Raw genomic sequence first — 21,296 nt, forward strand, 5'->3', positions numbered from 1 at the left:
TCTAGTGATAGGATATATACAAAACAATGCCATTAAAAGTAAGTTTTAAAACATGCAAACAGTCTTGGATATTGTTTATGTAATGCATTCACGTAGTAATGGTATAAGGTATAAATGGTATTTGGAAATGATAAACTCCACATTTAAGACAGAAGTTATCTTTGGAGGGAAAGGGACACCCAAAGATATAAAATTGGATCTATAATGTTTTCTTTCTTAAACTGGGTGGCAGGTACACAAGAGTTTATACTAACCTTCCTCTGTCTCAAATATTTTATGTAAGAATAATAACTAAAAATGTCAGTATAAGAAATGTCCAAACCTGTAGAGAATTTTTATAAGTGTTCATTTGAGCCAACCTGATGACATACACCAGGGAGCAAGATCCCAAATGCTCCTGAGAATAACAGTTTTATGCATTTGAGATTAAGGAGGAAAAGAAGGAAGATTACATGGAGGTGAGAGAAAGCAAGGCAGAGAGAGATTGGATTACAAGACTCTGTGCTTTCTTTAGAGTGTTAGATCTTCGACGGGTATTCTGGCATCTCAAAGGTTTGTTAACCTAGATGCACGAGAACGATGGACAGGGCTGGCTTAAAAACCTTTCAGTAAAGAACTTATAGACCTAGGCCATGACTGCCCGCCATGACCTGCCCAGTTAGAGATTTATGATTTATTACAACACCCCTTTTTCGTACCTGTCCCCACCTGAGACATCCCCTACCCTGCAAGTCCTGCTTTGCTACAGGCTGGTTTCCACCAGTCTGAGCAATTCTGTGGCCCTGGAGGGCTTCAGGGAAGGAAGATCTCAACAGGAGCCTCCCTCTCCCAGGGCTGTGTATTAAAGAATATTATTGCTCCTGGAGGTTCAAAGAGGCCCTTAAGACGTTAAGATGTTAAAGATGACTGTCAGCTGTGTGGCTGGAATCTGTGGTTCCTTCCCTCTTTTCCACCAGCAAGGACCCTATCACTGCTTGGAGAGGGAGCTGCTACCTGGGTCAGATACAGCAATATCTAGGGACAAAAGACCTGGGGGGTGGGGAGCAGGTTCTGGATGTGGTGAGTGTTGGCAGACCTCCTGCTGGGCCATGAGTAATGCCTTAGGAAGAATGGGTTAAATCCCTTAGTCAGGTTTCTGGTTTTGCAAGCCACGCCCCATTTCACCTTTGCCCTTTCCCTTTATTGTAAAATAAGATACAGCTGAGAACCCTGAGCTTTACTGGTCTGCATTTGTTCTCTACTCTCCCAGTACACAAGTTTCTGATTGCACTGCTGGATGCTAAGCATCAGGATATTTGCTTTTCTGCCTGTGGTGTCCTCCTAAATCTCACTGTGGATAAAGACAAGCGTGTCATCCTAAAAGAAGGAGGTGGCATTAAGAAGTAAGTTTTAAGGCATGGAATTCCAACTCAGGATTCAGAGGACACAGTTTTGTAGGGAGTTTAGGCCCCTCTTATCATTCTTCCAGGGCAGAATAATTAAAATAATTCAATAATTAAATAACACAATAATTAAAATAACACTTAAAATAATTCAAAAGTAGATTATTGCTACTTTGTAGCTATTTAAGTTTGTAGATTTGAAATCACTGAATTATATGTAATACGTATTAAATATTCCAGAAGGATAACCATCATTGTACTAAAATATACAGATTAAAGAGATTCTGACCTAATAACTTCTCAATTTGACTTTTATTAACTCAGGTTGGTGGGTTGTTTAAGAGATTTTGGTCCTACTGACTGGCAGCTGGCCTGCTTGGTTTGCAAAACTTTATGGAACTTCAGTGAAAATATCACTAATGCTTCATCATGTTTTGGAGATGAAGACACCAACACACTCTTAGTCCTGCTGTCATCATTTTTAGGTAAGACTCCTCACTATGAATCTGAGTTATATCAGAGTGAGATAAAAAAATATTTATTTTTCTTCTGTGACCTATATGGACAAAGATTGGTAAGCGTTTGAATGGCTATATTTCTGTAAACAACAGCAGCATGTTAAACATTATTATGATTTAGAAATATCTGGAAAAGGCTGAATGTTATTTACAATGGGGACACGAGGACTTTTAACTTGTCGGACACTCATGATTTCTTTGGATGTTTTTTCTTTTTGCATTTTTTATAGATTGCATAAATATAAGAAGATGTCAGCATAAGTTATTGCTGTTGTTTGAAAGTATATAGACTTTGTTGTAATTGAGAAATGACTAAAAGCTACTCTGAATTAAGTCATACTTGTATCCATTTTGATTAACAGCTGTGTTGATTGCCATGAGGGGCGGGTCTGTAAAACTATTTGACTTTTCAGTAGGATTCATATCCTCGAAAGGTAGGAAATCACTGATACAAACCAAAGGAGAGAGGATAGCGTCTACCACTGTAAAAGTTTCTATTTTTAGGATAATTTTTTTTTCATCCTGGGTTAGGTCCAGCAACAGTGATTGGGGTCAGTAAATGAGTGTTTTCAGTAGTCCTTTTCCCAAAATGAAGAAGTGGCTGCTGCTGCCCAGCCACTGGGTTGAGTCCGCAAGGTCATGTGGAAAGGCGCTGTGTGACTCGGTAGGTTGGGGTCCAAGGTACTGCGGTCCGACAAGAGAATCTCTCAGAACCTGCTTTTCATCTCTAAAACGGGGACTTGATAATCCCCCTCCCCTGCTGTACGGAGTCAGGATCAAACAAATATCCTGAGAGCACACTGGGAGGACCAGGTGGCTATTCTGAGTTTAAGTCTTTGCGTTAGCACGTTTGCAAGTTTTAACCTCTCTTAATTTGTATTTCTTGTCTCTAAGATGAACACCTTTGATGTCCACTTTGCAGAGTTGTTAGGATAGTAAATAAGCAATGTGTACAAAGAGCCTGATACAGTGCCTGACATATAGCAAGTCCTCAAAACATGGCCACGAAAGTGCCTTGTAAATCCGAAGTGTTGTAAAGACACGTTATTAAATGAGAATGCAGAATCAGAACTTATTTGAAAGAATCAGGTTTGCTAGGTTGAACTTTGCTCTTTCCAGGTAAATATAATTTTGTGTGCGTAAGAGTAGGAAAAATTGGCGTGATTTTCAATCATTGAGGTTCACATTCTGCTCTGTGAATATTAAGCTTTTGCCAGGTTGCCAGGAGCAGAAGTGCACATCTAACTTTCCTTAATTCAGTTCTTAACTGTGGCAGAACATTGGAATCAGCTGTGGAATTGGAAAAAAAAAAAATCTCTCTCTTACTCACTCACTCACTCTGGTCCCATCCCCAGGAATTCTGATTCAGGAGCTCTGGGGTGAGGCCGATAATCTATGTTTTTAAAAACTTCTACAGGTGAGTCTGCTAATGCAGCCGGGATTAAGAACCTGTGCCCTGCCTAATGAAGGAGTTTAAAGGAAGGGTGCACAGAGAAGAAGGAAGCCAGGAGACAAGCATATTGCCCAAAGCCTGCTAGAGAGGGCCTGGAAGGTTGTTACAAATGGAACCACAGTTCCTGAGTGACTCCCTCAGTAGCAGGCATTATCAAGTCCACCTGCTAGAGACACAGCTCTGCTCTGTCTCTGGTGTTCCCTTTCCCTTGTTCCCTCCAGGCTCCTGCTTTGTCATGGCTTTAACTACCTTGTGGCTTCTTGCTGCAGTCAGTGTGTATGATTCTGTGTCTCCTCTGCTGTTGGCACGCCTTTTTATCTCCCATTTGGGGAGAAGATGTGACTGGTTCCAAGAGTCACTCTCCTGGGCTGTTGGAAGGCAGGAAGTGAAATGGATATGTGGTTGAGAATGTACTTGAATTTCAATTTTTTAACAAGGATAGCTAAAAAACAGACCATTTTGATAATAGGATGAGCTGTTAAATAACAAAGTCCCATGCTGAAGTGTGAGCACTGTTTTTAGAAATCTTAGCAAGACAATTGATAAAGTAATGTTACTTTTTCTTGTTGGATGACTGGGAAAAAAATGGAGAAAGTAATGGTCTTCAATATGATTGGGATGTCGAATTGTTGACAGCCTTTTTAGAAAGTGGCTTAAAAGGAATGTTTTCCAAGACTTCCTGATGTACTACAATCACTTCTTATAAACTCATTAGCAGTGTATTTATCTTGAAGTTTTTAAGTGGTGTGCCTTTGCACAGTGGTCTACTATGAGCTTCTCTTGGGAAGGCTGGCCACTGGTGATCAGTGTATGCAGTTTATTATTGCAAATATAAAATGCACTAGTTTTTTTGTGTGTGTTCATCATAAGGTACATGGAACTTAGCATCTAGGTTGTGTGACAAGGGGTAGAGTGGGACCCAACGTTCAAGTTAGAGGATTGCATCATCCAGCCTATGCCAAAGGGCCTGCAGATGCTTCTGCAACATGTGAGGACTGTGCCTTATAAGAAAATAGGGCAATAATCAATACTTTACATAGCTACTTGGTGCTGAACAGCAAACTAGGAAATAGTGCAGACAGTAGGGGAAGCTTTTATTGATGCCGTGGGACAACTTAAACTATAATGGAGATTGTGTTGCAATGTTCACTGACAAATGTATTGTTTTGAGTCCTTTGATCCTTCCTAATACCTTGACTAAAATTCTCTATTCACAAAGAAAGCTTGAGAATGATTGGTTTTCTAAACCAGTGCTTTTCATGTTGTGATCAGCATCTTTAAAAAATGAAGTAGCAAAGAAAGAAAATAACAGAATATGTTACATGTGGTAAGGATAAGTGTTCTATTATGAAACATTTGTTTATTTGTATATAAATATGTAAGTATATGTATACAGTTATAATGTAATATGTATTTCTTAGGTCATAGTCAAAAAGTTTAAAAATCATAGATCTAAATTTTGTTTCCATTAGCCTCCACCTCTCTTTGCAATACAACTTCCAAAATTTAATGCCTAGTATAATATGGCATTTTTAATGTATTTGCTGTATTTACATTGAAACTTCAGACTACTTTTCTCTTACCTGTAGCTATTTGGCCACTTTTATTATCTTGTCTAACCCAATTTAGAATTAATAGGGTCCGAGTATAGATTAACTAATTATAGGCTGAGCCTCAAGAAAAGTAACATAGTTTTGACATCAGATTAAAAAAAAAAAAAGGCATCAAAACAGACTTGCTAAAATCACCAGCCAACTAAAGCTCTGGGCAGAGGAAAGGACTGCGAAGTACAAGGGCTCTCAGACCTAAGCATCTTGAGATAAAAAGGACATAAAACAAAAGAATTCATTTTTAAATGGAAGTTTAGTGCTCAGAAAATCTGCTAAAGATGGAACAAGAAGAAGATCTGGAAATCTGAAACCACTCTGAGTCTCACAGATTCCTCCTGTCCAGAAGCAGCAGGGTGGGAAGGGCTCTGAAGGCATCACACACCATCTGCACTCTTCTCCCAAGGGCCTGGTTATCTTGTGGGTGGGGAGATCCAGGTTTGCTTACAGGGGTCTCCATGGAGCCTTGCTGAAGTGTTTGTCTACCCGGCACTTATCTCAGAGCTGCATAGCTGCCTACTCCGTGGCGAGGAGAGGAGGGGAAGGTACAAACTGGGATTCCAGACTCCCTTATCTTATTCTGGGTGGTGACACACCAGTAGTGCCAAAGTACACACAGTGTGCAGATATTCAGTGTAGAAAATTTGATGTAAACAATAACGAAGCATTTTATAATAAGATTTTAATGGGCTCTGCAAATAAAGCTTCCCAATTATGTAAGTAGCAATATTTTTGGTCACTTTAGGATTTAGTGGTTACCGCTTAAGAAGTCCACCTCAGCCGCAGACCTAGGAAGTGGCAACGCCAATCTTCTGACTGGCAGGCCAGTGCATTTTCCTGAAGTCTTTCACACTGAGGTGTGAGGCCCAATATAAACAAAATGCAGTGGCAGGACCACACATCAATTTTCGCGGCCATTTATCTTCCTACTTGGGTGGATATGCTTACAGTGTTCACAGAATTCAGGGTGTCCTTGGATTAAGAAGCAAATTAAAATTGTAATTTTGCATTTTTTTTTTTTTTTATTACAAATGCTTTTCTGCATTATCCATGGACTCTCTTGGGATTCTAATACTCCTTGGGGTCTTCAGTCTCCCACTGTTTACTGCTGTCGGACAGAGAGCACAGGGGTAGTGGTAGGGGGTGTCTTTGCAAAGAAGTATGTCCAGGCTGCTTTGAAGACAGCAAAGTTGATTTTCAGCAAAGTTTAAAGTGTGCTACTTTCCCAAAAGATTTCCTGACTCCTTTTATATCTGTCAACCACTGAAGTAATTAACTTTTCTAATGCGCAGATAAGGAAGTAATCTATTAATACTTTGTTTATTCTGAGCAATTGTGATATGACTTTTGGATGTGGACTTATGTATAAACAGTAACAGAACAGTTGAAATAAAAGCTGAATGCAATTTAGAAGTTTTTTTTTTAGATTATTGTCATTTTTTTACTGAGACTAAAATATACTTATTTAAAAATATTTGTAAAGAACAGAAAAGAATAAAGAACTTCTCTTAAAAAAAAAGTCTTTAAAAACAAAAAAACTAGCCTTTTAACTCCCAAATCCTATGTCATGTTGAAATTAGAGATGGCCCAGGATGAGTTTAACTCATGCCATCAAAAGTTGAACTTTATTCAATAGGATTATATTTCCAAATAATTGCTGTGATTTTAATTTTTCTGATACAGATGAAGAACTAGCACTGGATGGCAGTTCTGACCAAGAACTAAAAAACTATCACAAACTCCACTGGGAAACAGAATTTAAACCTGTGGCACAGCAGCTTCTAAACCGAATTCAGAGTCATCACACCTTCCTGGAACCCCTGCCCATTCCTTCTTTCTAACATGATGTAAATTCACACCAGGAACAGGAAGTCAGGTTTCCTTCATTCTTAAGAAGTGGTAACAAGCACAAACTTTTTTTTTTTTTTCAGTAAAGACAAATAGTAAAGACAAATAGTAAAAGTTTTCAGATACTGCTGTTAGTGAGTAGTCAAGGTATTTCAAAAGAAATAAACATTTCTTTTTGTTGTTATGGGAAAAATGAATATACATGTACTTTCCACTGTGAGAAATGTATGATAAAAATATATGCATGATTTTTCTAAGTAAATGACTTTTTCTTCTATTCTGTATTCAATAATTTAGTTCTAGTCTTCATATCCTGATTTAACAGTTGTGGAATTTAAGTGCTTATCAGTCCAGTAGTTAAATGAACTATACAATGAAGACTATTAGATTTTGTATATAGAAAGAATGGTGGTCAATGCTATTAGGAATACATTACTAAGTAAGCATCTGCACTAATTTTTATGTCATCTAATACTTTTCTAGTTAGGCACCACCAGTATTTTGTGATTCCCATATCGAGAGAAGGAGTAAGCAGAAAAAATCAGGGAAAACCACTTTGGGCCATCTACCTTTTATTAAATAAGTAAAATTTAAAAAAAGGGAAGTATTTTAAAACTCTTTTCATTTGAAATAAAATTACTAGACCAGACAGTCCTTCCAACTGTAACTCTCTGTGACTAAGTAGGTGATACAATGTACTAGAAAGAGTGGGCTTAGGTAAGGGGCAGATCTGAGTTTGAACCCTAGCCCTCCCTGGCTTGGGCCCTGGACAAGTAACTTAATTACTTTAGCTTCGACTGTAAAATGGGAATAATACCTATTTTATTATAGTGTAGTTTAGAAAAAAAAACATTAAATGGACAAGTTGCCCAGTACCGTGTCCAATGTGTAGTAGGTGCTCAATAAACTATACACTACGATGGTAGTTTATTTGCCATTCTTTGTAGGATAAGTTTGGCTTTTGAGTAAATGATAAAACTGAACAAGTTGAGGTTATTGTTGTTTTCCTATTCTAGCCAAATGAAAATTTGGAAATAAAAGTAGGTTTACTATTCTGCTTGAAGAAAAGCTGTTATTAATGGTTCATCTTTCACCCTACAAAATACTTAGACTACTGGGATGAGGGCAGGCATCCCAAGCTGGATGGACTCTCAAAACCTTTTAGGAAAAACCTACATTTCCAGGGACAAATAGATTTTCTAAGGGCTCATCTAAACTGGGGCTCATACCTAATTAGGGCTCAGCAAAATTGCTAGGGACATTCACCTTATTATTGTTTGTCATTTGTAAGTATATGCTAGTAGACTCACTCCAATAGATGACATCATTTTAAGTATGAGGAGCTAATCTCTCAAAAACATTTAAGGATCTAAGTCTTTATTTTATTCATAGCAGTCTGTATATTCTACTTTCAGTGAAAAAGAACAAAATATCCCCCCAAAAAACAGGTCTTCAGTATTTATAACTAATAACTCATGGTGGAATACCCTTATACCTGTCCTCCTACATGCTGAATTCTTCCTTCTCAGACTCCTGTGCAAGCTGGACTACTTGCAACTATCTACCTGCATTTTTTTTTTTTAATTTGGTAAAAAACACAACATAAAATTTATCATCTTAACTATTTTTAAATGTACAGTTCAATAGTGGTAAGTATATTCACATTGTTCTGCAACAAGTTTCGAGAACTTTTTTATCACGCAAAACTGAAACTCTATGTCTATTAAACAATTTCCAAACATTTCCTTCATACCTTCAGCCCCTAGCTTCTGTCTACCTTCTGCTTCTATGAATTTGACTAGTTTAGATACTTCATGTAAGTGGAATCATACACTATTTGTCTTTTTGTGACTGGCTTATTTCACTTACAATAATGTCCTCAAAGTTCATCCATGTTGTAGCATGTGACAGAATGTCCTTCCTTTTTTAGGCTGAATAATATTTCCATATGTATACACATACACACACAAATATATATAATATATATACACACATAGTTGCATATATACATAGATACATACATATACATATATATACATACATGCACCACATTTTTTTTATTCATCCATCACTGGACATTTGGGTTGCTTCTACCTTATGGCTATTGTGAATAAATCTGCTATGAACATGAGTTTATAATTACCTCTTTGAGATCCTGCTTTCAATTCTTTTGCCTATATACCTAGAAGTAGAATTTTAGATCATATAATAGTTCTAATTTTAATTTTTTGAGGAATTGCTATACTGTTTTCCATAGAGGCTGCATGCACAATTTCACCTTACCACTAACAAGAGTTCCAGTTTCTTCACCGCTTGACCAACACTTGTTGCTTTTGTTTCGTTTAATTTTTTGTTTGTTTTTTTTTGTTTGTTTGTTTTTGATAGCCATCCTAATGAGTATGAAGTAATTTTCATTGTGGTTATGATTTGTATTTGCATTTATTAATAATTAGTGATGTTGAGTATCTTTTCATATGTTTGTTGGCCATTGTATATCTTTGAAGGAATGTCTATTCACATCCCTTGCCCATTTTTTAATCAGGTTATTTGGCTTTTTTGTTGTTGAGTTGAAGGAGTTCTTTATATATTCTGAATATTAACCACTTTGTCAGATATATAATTTGAAAATATTTTCTCCCATTTGTACATTGCCTTTTCATTGTTCATTGTGCTCTTTGATGCACAGAAGTTGTAAGTTTGATGTAGTTCCGTTTGTCTGTTTTTCTTTTGCCTTCACTTTTGGAGTTACGTGTAAGAAATTGTTGTCAACTCCAGTGTCCTGAAGATTTTGCACTATGTTTTCTTCTGGGAGTTTTATAGTTTTAGTTCTTACATTTAGATCTTTAATACAGTTTTGTTAATTTTTGTATATGGTGTAAAGTAAAAGTCTAACTTTATTCTTTTGCATGTAATATTTAGTTTTCCCAGCACCATTTGTTGAAGAGACTGTCCTTTCCTCATGGAATGATCCTGGAACCCTTGTCAAAGATAATTTGATCATATAATGAAGGTTTATTTCTGGGCTCTCCTTTCTATTCCATTAGCCTATCTTTATGTCAGTACTACATTTTTTCAATTACTGTAGCTTTGTAATTTGTTTTGAAATCAGGACATGTGAGAGCTCTAACTTTATTCTTTTTTAAGAGTGCTTCGACTATTCAGGGTCCTTTGAAACTCCATAGGAATTTTAAGATTAATTTTTCTATTTCTACAAAAATGGTGTTTTTTTAAAGATTGCATTGGCTCTGTAGATTGCTTTAGGTAGTATTGACATCTTAACAATATGAAGTCTTCCAATCCATGAACACAGGATATCTTTCCAATTATTTATGTCTTCTTTAATTTCTTACAGCAGCGTTTTATAGTTTTCAGGGTATAACTCTTTCGTCTCCTTGGTTTATTCCTAAGTATTTATTCTTTTTTATTCTATCGTAAATGGAATTGTTTTCTTTCTTTCTTTCTTTTCTTTTTTTTTCAGATTACTCATTTTTAGTGTATGGAAGTACAATTGATTTTTGCATGTTGGTTTTGAATCTTTATACTTGGTTGAATTTATTCTAACAGCTTTTGTGGGTGTGTTGAATCTTTAGGGTTTTCTACACATAAGATCATGTCATCTGTAATTAGAGATAATTATACTTTTCCGTTTCAATTTGATACCTTTTCTTTTTCTTGCCTAATTGCTCTGGCAAGGACTTCCAGTACTATGTTGAATTGGAGTAGTGACAATAGGCAACCTTGTCTTGTTCCTAATCATAGAGGAAAAGCTTTCAGTCTTGCGTTGAGTATGATGTTAGCTGTGGGCTTCTCATGTTGACGTAGTTTCCTTCTATTCCTAGTTTGTTTGTTTGTTTGTTTGTTTGTTTATCATGAAAGAGTATTGAATTTTGTCAAATGCTTTTTCTACTAATTGAAATGATCATGGTTCCCCCCCACACACACTTCATTCTGTTAATGTGGTATATTACATTGATCAATTTTTGTATGTTGAAACATCTTTGCATTTCAGGAATAAATCCCACAATTTTTTAATGTCCTGTTGACTTCTTGCTCTAGTATTTTGTTATGGATTTTTGCCTCAATATTCATCAAGGATATGGGTCTGCAATTTTAATTTCTGGTATTGTCTTTGTCCGGCTTTGGTATCAAAGTAATGCTGACCTCATAGAATGAATTCGAAAGTGTTCCCTCCTCTTCAATTTTTAGGCAAGAGTTTGAGGAGTATTGGTGTTAATTCTTCTTTAAATGTTTAGTAAAACTCTCCAGTGAAACTGTCTGATCCTAGGCTTTGTTGGGAAGTTTTAGAATATTGATTCAATATTGGTAGGTTTGGTGTTTCTGCTAATTGTTTGTTGGTGTATAGTTGTTTATTGTATTGTTATAATCTCTTTTTATTTGTTGCATTGGTTTAAATGCCTTTTTCATTTCTGATTTTATTTATTTGAATCTTCTTTTTTATTGAGTTATTTTATTCTTTATAAACAATATTTTATTTTTAAATTTATTTTAATTATAGTTGACATACCATATTATATTAGTTTAAGGTGTACAACATAGTGATTAGACATTTAAATACCTTACGAAGTGATCACCCTGATAAGTCTAGTATCCATCTGACACCATACATAGTTATTACAATGTTATTGACTGTATTCCCTATGCTGTAATTTATATCTGCTTGACTATTTTTATAACTGACAATTTTTACTTCTTAATCCCTTTTATCTTTTTTATCCATTCTCCTAACTCCCCTCCCATCTGGTGACTATTAATTTGTTCTCTGTATCTATGAGTTTGTTTGTTTTGTTTGTTCATTTATTTTGTTTTTTAGATTCTACATACAAGTGAAATCATATGGTATTTGTCTTTCTCTGAGTTATTTCATTTAACATAATACCCTCTCATTCCATCCATGTTGTCACAAATGGCAAAATTTCATTCTTTTTTATGGCTGAGTAATATTCCATTATATATATATGTACTACTTCTTTATCCATTCATCTATCAATGGACACTTAGATTGCTTCTATATCTTAGCTATTGTAAATAATGCTGCAGTGAACAGAGAGGTGCATGTATCTTTTTGAATTAGTGTTTTGGATTTCTTTAGATAAATATCCAAAAGTCAAATTGCTGGGTCATATGTTAATTCTATTTTTAATTTTTTGAGGAACCTCCATACTGTTTTCTATAGTGGCTGTACCACTTTGCAATTCTATCAACAGTGCGTGGGGATTACCTTTCTCCATATCCTCACAAATAATTGTTTGTTGATTCTGATAGGAGTGAGGTGATATCTCATTGTGGTTTTAATTTGCATTTCCCTAGTGACATATGCCCTTTTTGAAAAAATGTCTGTTCAGCTCCTCTGATCATTTTTAATATGATTGTTTTTGGTATTAAGTAGTATGAGTTCCTAATATATTTTGAATATTAACTTCTTATTGGACGTATCATTGGTGGATATTTTTGGAAGATAAGTTGTCTTTTCATTTTGTTGATGGTTCTCTTTGCTGTGCCAAAACTCTTTAGTTTGATGTAGTCTCATTTGTTTATTTTTTATTTTGTTTCCCCTGCCTGGAGAGACATAGCCAAAAAGATATTTCTAAGAGTGATGTCAAAGAGTTTACTGCCTATGTTTCCTTCTAGGAATTTGTTTTCAGGTCTTACATTTAAATCTTTAATCCATTTTGAGTTTATTTTTGTATACAGTGTTAGAAAGTGATTTAGTTTCTTTCTTTTTCTTTGTTTTTCATGTATCTGTCCAGTTTTCCTAACACTATTTATTGAAGAGTCTGTCTTTTCCCCACTGCCTCCTTTGTCATAGATTAATTCGCCATACAGGTTTGGGTTTACTTCTGGGTTCTCTATTGTTCCATTGATCAATGTGTCCGTTTTTATGCCAGTACCATGCTGTTTTGATTACTGTAGCCTTGTAGTATAGATTGATATCAGGTAGTGTGATACCTCCAAGTTTGTTGTTCTTTCTCAAATTGCTGAGGCTATTTGGGGTGTTCCATATACATTTTAGGATTATTCTAGTTCTGTGAAAAATGCCATTAGTGTTTTGGTAGAGATTGCACTGAATCTGTAGATTTCTTTGGGTAGTGTAGACATTTTAATGATGTTAATTGTTCCTATTCTTGAGCACAGGATAGCCTTCCATTTATTTGTATCTCTTCAGTTTCTTTCTTCAATGTCTTATAATATTCCAAGCATAGGTCTTTTATCTCCTTGGTTAAATTTATTCCTAGGTATTTTTTTTTTGATGGGATTGTTTTCTTAATTTCTCTTTTTGATAGTTCATTATTTGTGTATAAACATGCAACCAATTTCTGAATATTAATTTTGTATCTCGCTACTTTACTGAATTCACTTATCAGTTCTAATATTTTTTTGGTGGAGTCTTTAGGGTTCTCTGCAATAGTATCAGGTCATCTGCAAATAACAACAGTTTTACTTCTTCCTTTCCAATTTAGAGGCCTTTTGTGTTCTTTTTCTTGTCTGATTGCTATGGCTAAGACTTCCAATACTATATGAATAGAAGTGAAAGTGGACATCCTGATCTTAAAAAGCTTTCAGCTTTTCACCATTGAATATGATGTTAGCTGTGGGTTTGTCATATATGGCCTTTATTATGCTGATGTATGTTCCCTCTATCCCCACTTTGCTAAGAGTTTTTATCATAAATGGATGTCTAATTTTGTCAAATGCTTTTGCTGCATCTATTGAAATGATTATATGATTTTTAGCCTTTATTTTGTTTATGTGGTATATCATGTTAACTGCTTTGTAGATGTTCTACCAACCTTGCATCCTGGGAATAAATCACACTTGATTGTGGTGTATGATCTTTTTAATGTATTTCTGAATTCTGCTTGCTAGTATTTTGTTGAGGATTTTTGTATCTACATCGATCAGGAATATTGGCCTATGATTTTCTTTTCTTTCTTACCCTTTTCATTTTGTTTTGTCTTTGGTTTTACAATCAGGGTAATGATGGCCTCATAAAATAAGTTTGGGAGCATTCCTTCTCTTCAATTTTTGGAATAGTTTGAGAAGGATAGCTATTCGTTCTTTGAATGTTTGGTAAAATTCACCTGTGAATCCATCTGGTCCAGGACTTTTATTTTGGCGGAGGTTTTGATTACCGATTTGATTTCGTTAGTAGTTATTGGTATGTTCAGATTTTGTTTCTTCCTCATTCAGTTTTGGAAGAGTATATAATTCTAGAATTTATGCATTTCTTCCAGATAGTCCAGATTTCTGCTTTTGGGTGAAATGCTCTAAAAATATCAGCTAAGTCCATCCTGCCTAATGTGGATGGCCTCATTAAGGCCACTGTTTTCTTGTTGATTTTCTGTCTAGATGATATGTCCATTGATGTCAATGGGATATTAAAGTCCCCTACTATTACTGTCTTACTGTCAATCTTTCCCTTTATGTCTATAAATATTTGCTTCATATATGTAAGTGCTCCCACTTTGGATGCATAGATGTCTACAAGAGTTATACCCTCTTGTTAGATTGATCCCTTTTTCATTATGAAATGCCCTTCTTTGTCTCTTGTTACAGCCTTCCTTTTAATGTCTATTTTGTCTGATTCAAATACTGTTACCCCAACCTTTTTTTCCCCACTTGCATGAAATATCTTTTTTCCATCCCTTTACTTTCAGTGTGTGGATCTTTCTATCTGAAGCGGGTCTCTTATAGGTAGCATATGTATGGGTCTTTTTCTTTTTTTTTTTTTTTATGGATTCAGCCACCCTATGTTTTTTAGTTGGAGCATTTAGTCCATTTACATTTAAAGTCATAATTGATAATATGTAGTTATTGCCATTTTATTAATTGTTTTCTGATTGTTTTATAGTTCTTCTCAGTTCCTGTCTCATTCTCTTGCTCTCCTTGTATGTTGATGACTTTATATAGTGTTGTGTTTGGATTCCTTTCTCTTTATTTATTGTATATCTCTTGTAGATTTTTGTTTTGAGGTTACTATGTACTTCATACATACCAAGCTATGTTTATAGCAGTCTATTTTAAGTTAATGATCACTTAAGTTCAAACACATTCTAAAATCACTACAATTTTGACTCACCCCCCCTCCATGTTTATTTTTTTGGTGACTATTGTTTACTTCTTTTTTGTGTGTTTACATATATTCCTTAATTTATTGTTCTAAATACACACGATCCTGCTACTTTTGCCTTTTAACCTTTGGACTAGCTTTAGAGTTAATTGATATACAGCTTTTTTAAGTGTTTGCCTTTGTCAGTGAGAATTTCCTTGTTTCCTGTATTTTCTTACATTTTTTATTTTTTCTTCTTAAAGAAGTCCCTTTAACATTTCTTGTGATATTGGTTTAATGATGATAAACTCCTTTTCCTTTTTTTGTCTGGGAAACTTTTTATCACTTCTTCAATTCTAAATGATAGCTTTGCTGAGTAGAGTAATCTTGGTTGTAGGTCCTTGCTTTTCATCACTTTGATAATTTCATACAAATCCCTCTGGCCTGCAAAGTTTCTCTTGAGAAATTAGCTGACAGTTTTACAGGAGCTCCCTCGTAAGTAGTTAACTGTTTTCCTCTTGCAGCTTTTAATATTCTATGTCTTTATCCTTTTGCATTTTAATTACAGTGTGTCTTGGTGTGAATCTCTTTGGGTTCATCTTTTTTGGGGCTCTCTGTACTTCCTGGACTTGTGTTTCTATTTCTCTCACCAGGTTAGGGAAGTTTTCCAGTCTCGTTTCTTCAAACAAGTTTTCATTCCTTTGCGCATTCTCTCTCCTCCTACTGGTACTCCTGTGACATGAATGTTGGTATGCTTGATGTTTTCCTAGGGGACCCTTTAACTATCATTTTTTTTCTTATGCTGTGCTTGGGCAGGGAGGGCGTTCCCTACCAAGAGGCCCCCAACCACAGCATAAATGGTGGCTGACTTTGGCCTATGCTGAAGCACCTCCCAAGAAGCTCCAGAACCAACATAACTGATGGCTGGCCATACCAGAAAACCACCCGACAAGCTCCATAAATGATACACCCAAAGGGTGGACTTGGCTGGCACCAGAGCCCCGGTAGAGTGACTCCCATTTCATAGGGTCAACCTCCACACAACAGTTCATCTGCTATAGTCACAGCTGGTTCTCACAACCAGTTAGCCTGAGGGCCAACCCCACCCACTGATATTCCAGCAGCATTCAAAGCTCAACTATAGTAGGAGGATACACACAACCTACACAAAAGACATCCCTGGAGCACCTGACTCAGGTAACCAGGGAGACTTCGCCAATGGGCCATACAGGACACCTACTACATAAGGCCAAGTCCGGCTTGTGGCGGCTTAGTTGAAGCTACATTCCAGGCCCAGATTGGCTGCCATTTATACCAGGCTTGGGGCCACCTGATGGAAGTTATAATCCAAGTTGAGACTGGTCGCCACTTACTCTGGACTTGGGGCTGCTTAGCAAGAATTACAAGGCACATGGAAGTTGTTTGCGGCTTGTTTGGTGTTTGCAGGCCTTTGAAAGGTTTGGGGAAATCTGCAGCATGAGCTGAGACAGGTCGCTTGTGTGGAGGAACTGAAAGAAGAGACTCAGGCTAGGCAGGCAAGTGGGTTGGGAGCGGTCTACAGGAATCACCAGGGCAGGGCAAACAGTGTTAGCCAGGTTAATGGAGATCACATATTTTGTGCCTATCTATGTTGTGTTGGTTGGGTGGGAGGGAAGGTCCGCAAAGGAACAATGGTGCCTGCCAGCACTTTTGTCCCCAGAGAGTTGCTCTGACGCCTGCCCCTCCAGCCCTTGCTTCGAAATTAGTTTCTCCCTGCATGTACCTGGTGCTTTTGAGCTGGTACATTGGAGCTTAGAGCCAGTGAGTTTGTGAGCTTGTGAGTTTATGCGCTGGCCCTTTAATGTCTGCAGTGCTTCCATCTCTAGCAGCCTCTTGCCCTCAAATGCAATCCCCACTGATTTTCACAGCCAGATGTTATGGAGACTCTTCTTCCCAGCACTGATGCCCTAAGCCTGGGAGCCTGGGGTGGGGCTGGGGCCCTTTGCTCCTCAGGGGGGACCTCTGCAGCTGAGATACTCCTTCTGAGTCTTAATTACCACGCTGGGGGGCAGTGAGACCTATCTGTTCAGCTCTTCCACCCCTCCTACAAGTCTTGATGTGACTTCTTTTTTATATCCTTAGTTATAGGAATTCTGTTCAGCTAGTCTTCAGGTGGTTCTTAATGATAGCTGTTTCATAATTTAGTTGTGATTTTGATGTGGTCGTGGGAAGAGGCAAGCACGGTTTTATGTACTCCTCCATCTTGACTGGAAGTCGTTCTTTTTTTCTTAATCTAGTTAAGGTTTCATCAGTTTTGTTGTCCTTTTCAAACAATGCTCAGTGGGTTTTTTTTCTGTTGTTTTTCTGTTGTCTATTTCATTTATCTCTGCTCTAATCCTCATCATTTCCTTACTTCTGCTAGCTTTGGGTTTTAAATGTTATTTGAGGTGTGAAGGTAGGTTGTTGATTTGAGATCTTTCTTCTTTTTTAGTGTGAAGATTTATATTATGAACTTTCCTCAATACTGTTTTCACTACATCCCATAAGTTTGGGCATATCGTGTTTTCATTTTAATTTGTCTCAAGATATTTTCCAATTCTCTTTGTGATTTCTTCTTTGATGCATTGGTTCTCTAAGAATGTGTTAATTTCCACATACTTGTGGATTGTCCAGTTTTTCTTTCTGCTGTTGATTTCCAGTTTCATTCCATTGTGATCGGAAAAGATACTTTGTATAATTTCAGTTCTTTAAAATTTGTTGACTTGTTTTGTGGCCTAACGTGGTCAGTCCTGGAGAATGTTTCATGTGCACTTGAGAAGAATATGTATTCTGCTATTATTGGAGGAAGTGTTCTGTATGTCTCGTCAGTTCAATTGGTCTGTAGTGTTTTTCAGGTTCTCTGTTTCCTTATTTCTTCTGCTTGGTTTATCCATTATTGATAGTGGGGTATTGAATCTCCTACTATTACATTTATATTTCACTCTTCAATTCTGTTAACATTTGCTTCATATATTTAGGAGTTCTGGTATTTTGCCCATATATAATTGTTATATTTTCCTGGTGAATTGACCCTTTTGTCTGATATTAGCATAGCCACTTCCGTTCTCTTGGCTACCATTTGCATGGAATAGCCTTTTCCATCCTTTGACTTTCAGCTATATGTGTCCTTAGATCTAAAGTTAGTCTCTTGTAGACAGCATACAGTTGGATCCTTTGAAAAGATATTATCCATTCACCCAATCTATGTCTTTTGATTGGGGGAATTCAATGCACTTATATTTAATGTAATTACAGGGAAATATTATTGCCATTTTCATTGTTTTCTATAGCATTTTTATCCCTCATTTCTTTTATTACTCATGTGTGTGTGCGTGTTGTAGTGCCAGGCTTTGATTTCCTTCTCATTTCCTTTTGTGTAAATTCTAGAGATGTTTTCTTTGGTTACTGTGAGGATTATATAAAAAAATCTTAGTCATAAAAATATTTTTTAAATTCATATCAACTTGAATTGCATACAAAAAACTCTACTTCTTTCTAGCTCTGCCTACCCTACACTTTGTTATTGATGTCACAAATTATACTTTATAAATTTTGGACCCATCAACATAGATTTGATTATTTTTTATGCTTTTGTCTTTCAAATTCTATACAAGAACTGGGTTTGCCAAAATTACAATAATACAGATTTCTATATTTGCCCACATATTTACCTTTATCAGAGAACTTTATATTTCCATAAGGCTTTGCGTTGCTCTGTAGCATCCTTTTGTTTCAACTTAAAGGACTTCTTTTAGCATTTCTTGTAGGGCAGGTCCAGTGGTGATAAACTCCCTCACGCAAACTCTTGGAAGTACTAATTTGTCCCCTATTGTTAAAGAACAGTTATGCTGTATATTGTATTCTTCGTTAATAGTTTTTCCTTTCAGCACTTCTAATATTATCATTCTACTACCTTCTGGCCTGAAAGGTTTATTGCTGAAAAAGCTGCCGATAATCTTGTAGAGGTTCCCTTGTGTGTATATGAGTATTTGCTTTCGGGATTATTATTCTTTGACTTTCATCAGTTTAATTATAATGTGCCTCAGTGTGGGTCTCTGGGTTTATCCTACTTGCAGTTTGTTGAGCTTCTTGAATTATTCCCATTTCTTTCCTCAAATTTGATGGTTTATCCATTATTCCTTGAAATAACTTCTCTGCCCTTTTTCTATTTCATAATGTGTACAATAACCTGTTCGATGGTATCCTGTAAGTCCCTAGGGATATCTTCACTTCATTTTTTTTATCCTTCCGACTTGGTATTGTCAAAAAAGCTGTCTCACAGTTCTCTCTTTTGTTTCATCAAGTCTTCTCTTGAACTGTTCTAGTGAATTTTTTAATTATCATATACTTCAGCTCCAGAATTTGGTTTTTAATATTTCTGTCTCTTCATTGACATTCTCACTTTGTTTATGCATTGTTTTTCCTGATTTATCAATCACATTCCTTTTTAGTTCATTGAGCATCTTTAAGACAATGGTTTTTAAATTGTCAGGTAATTCAGAGATCTGCATTTCTTATAGGGTTGGTTTCTGAGATTTATGTCTTAGATTGGAGTCATGTTCACCTGTTTATATACCTTGTGAACTTTGTTGAGATTTTCACATTTGAAAAATATGCACCTCTTCGAGTCTTTACAGACTGCCTTCGCCAATCAGCCGTGTTAGAAGTTCTGGGACCTCTCAAACCTTTTCTGGAGATTTATCTTCTCTGGGCTTATGTGTGTGCTTTTTTCCCAGGATATACATCTGCTTTTAGCTGTTTTAATTTCTCTAAGAGGTCTGCCCCTGTTTCTTCTCAGGAGCTGTTTCAGTTTCTATTGTATTCCTGTCTATAGTCTCTTGCACCTCCTACTCCTGCCTTGAAGATCTGTAGACTCCCTGTTGTTCTAATCCACCTCTGTGCTCTATTGTTTTCAGTGGCCTTCGACTAGCATCCCAACTGTGCTACCGCTAGCATTCCAAGTCAGTTGAGAATCTAGTGCCTCAAGCAGTTCCCACACAAACCAGAATGTTGGACACAAGTTCCATTTTATTCTTTCTTTCTGTCCCAAGGGAGGAGCCAGGAATTGGGAGTTTCCTCTCAATTGCATCACACACTCTGTTGAGTAAGGGTAGGGGCTAGGATGAGCAAAATGCTACAAACTTTTCTACACTTTTTGGTGCAGCCTCTTCCTGGCTTTGTGTTCATCTGGGTGCTGTGGATTCCCAACTCATTTCCAGAGTTTGGTCCTTATATTGTTGTTAGCTCAGTGTCTCCGTGGGGAATGAGGACCTGGAGCTTCATTGGTGATGTGACTCCCCATCCACCTGCTTTTTGCTATCCCTATGGTATTCACTAGTCAAGAGTATCTTGATGAAAAATATGCTTGGAAAACATGCTATCCAATGAGTTTTATTTACATATCTACCATTGTCTATTATCAAAACTAATTTCAAATAGCTAAACCATTAGAATAAAAATCTTTTAGCTTTTAAATGAATTTTAAGTTAAAAATATCACCACTGTTGATATGAAGTTAAACTTAAATAATTATGGTAAATATAGAACTGTTTGGAACTTAATCTCATTCTTATAAGAAGAGATATTGAAATAAGTTTGGCCTAACAAAAAAATTTCCCAAGTTTTACCCTCAAACCCCTCAGATTTTAAAAATGGAATCCTAGAAATCTCAACCAGAAATCCTTTCATAATTATTTATGGAAAAAATTTGCTCTTGTTGGGAGGGTTTTGATAGCCCATAGAGTATTCTTTTTCACATTCCCCAATTATTTTGGAAACTATTAGTTTCAAAGATTATAGTAACATTATAAATCCCGTTTGGTTTTGAGAAAACATTCTCAGTAACAGGAAGCACCTGTTACATGGGAGGCATTGAAACATCAACTCTGTATCACGTGCACACCTTTATTACTTTAGTTATAAATATACTTTACTCATTAAAATTTCATTTTGACTTGTGATTTCTAAGTGATTATCAGTTGTAATGGACTAAAACAATGTATTCAGTTGATCTTATTTTGTGACCATCCTACTGCTGATTATGATCTATAGTAGGATGAGGACCTGGAGCTTCATTGGTGATGTGACTCCCCATCCACCGGCTTTTTGCTATCCCTATGGTATTCACTAGTCAAAAATATGCTAATAAAACCTTCAGACTATCTTGATGAAAAATATGCTTGGAAATTTTGTATTTTTGAGACAATGCAGCAGAAGAATGAGTAAAACTTTAACTATATCCAGTGCAACCTTACTTGTTGGGTTCACCTGTATTGCTATGACAACTCAGCAGCAGAGAGAAGAAGGTACGGGCATGATGCAAATTCAATGGGTAGGACCATGTACATGTTATTATAAGCTAACTAGAAATGGACTTATACATATAAATATAACCTTACCTTT

General features: G+C 36.3%; 1 protein-coding gene across 1 annotated transcript in view; it reads left to right on the forward strand.

The window, feature by feature from the left end:
* The window catches only part of ARMC2 (armadillo repeat containing 2), an 87,002-nt gene extending 79,706 nt beyond the window's left edge, over positions 1-7,296 (forward strand). The window contains exons 16-18 of the mRNA XM_039869980.1: positions 1,250-1,382; positions 1,707-1,867; positions 6,644-7,296. Coding sequence (XP_039725914.1) covers positions 1,250-1,382; positions 1,707-1,867; positions 6,644-6,801 — 452 coding nt within the window. The 3' untranslated portion in view covers positions 6,802-7,296. The remainder of the gene's footprint in view (positions 1-1,249; positions 1,383-1,706; positions 1,868-6,643) is intronic.
* Positions 7,297-21,296: the final 14,000 nt, after the last annotated feature.

The sequence above is a fragment of the Pteropus medius genome, unplaced genomic scaffold (assembly GCF_902729225.1).
Source record: "Pteropus medius unplaced genomic scaffold, Ma_sr-lr_union100, whole genome shotgun sequence".
Classification (NCBI taxonomy): Eukaryota; Metazoa; Chordata; class Mammalia; order Chiroptera; family Pteropodidae; genus Pteropus; species Pteropus medius.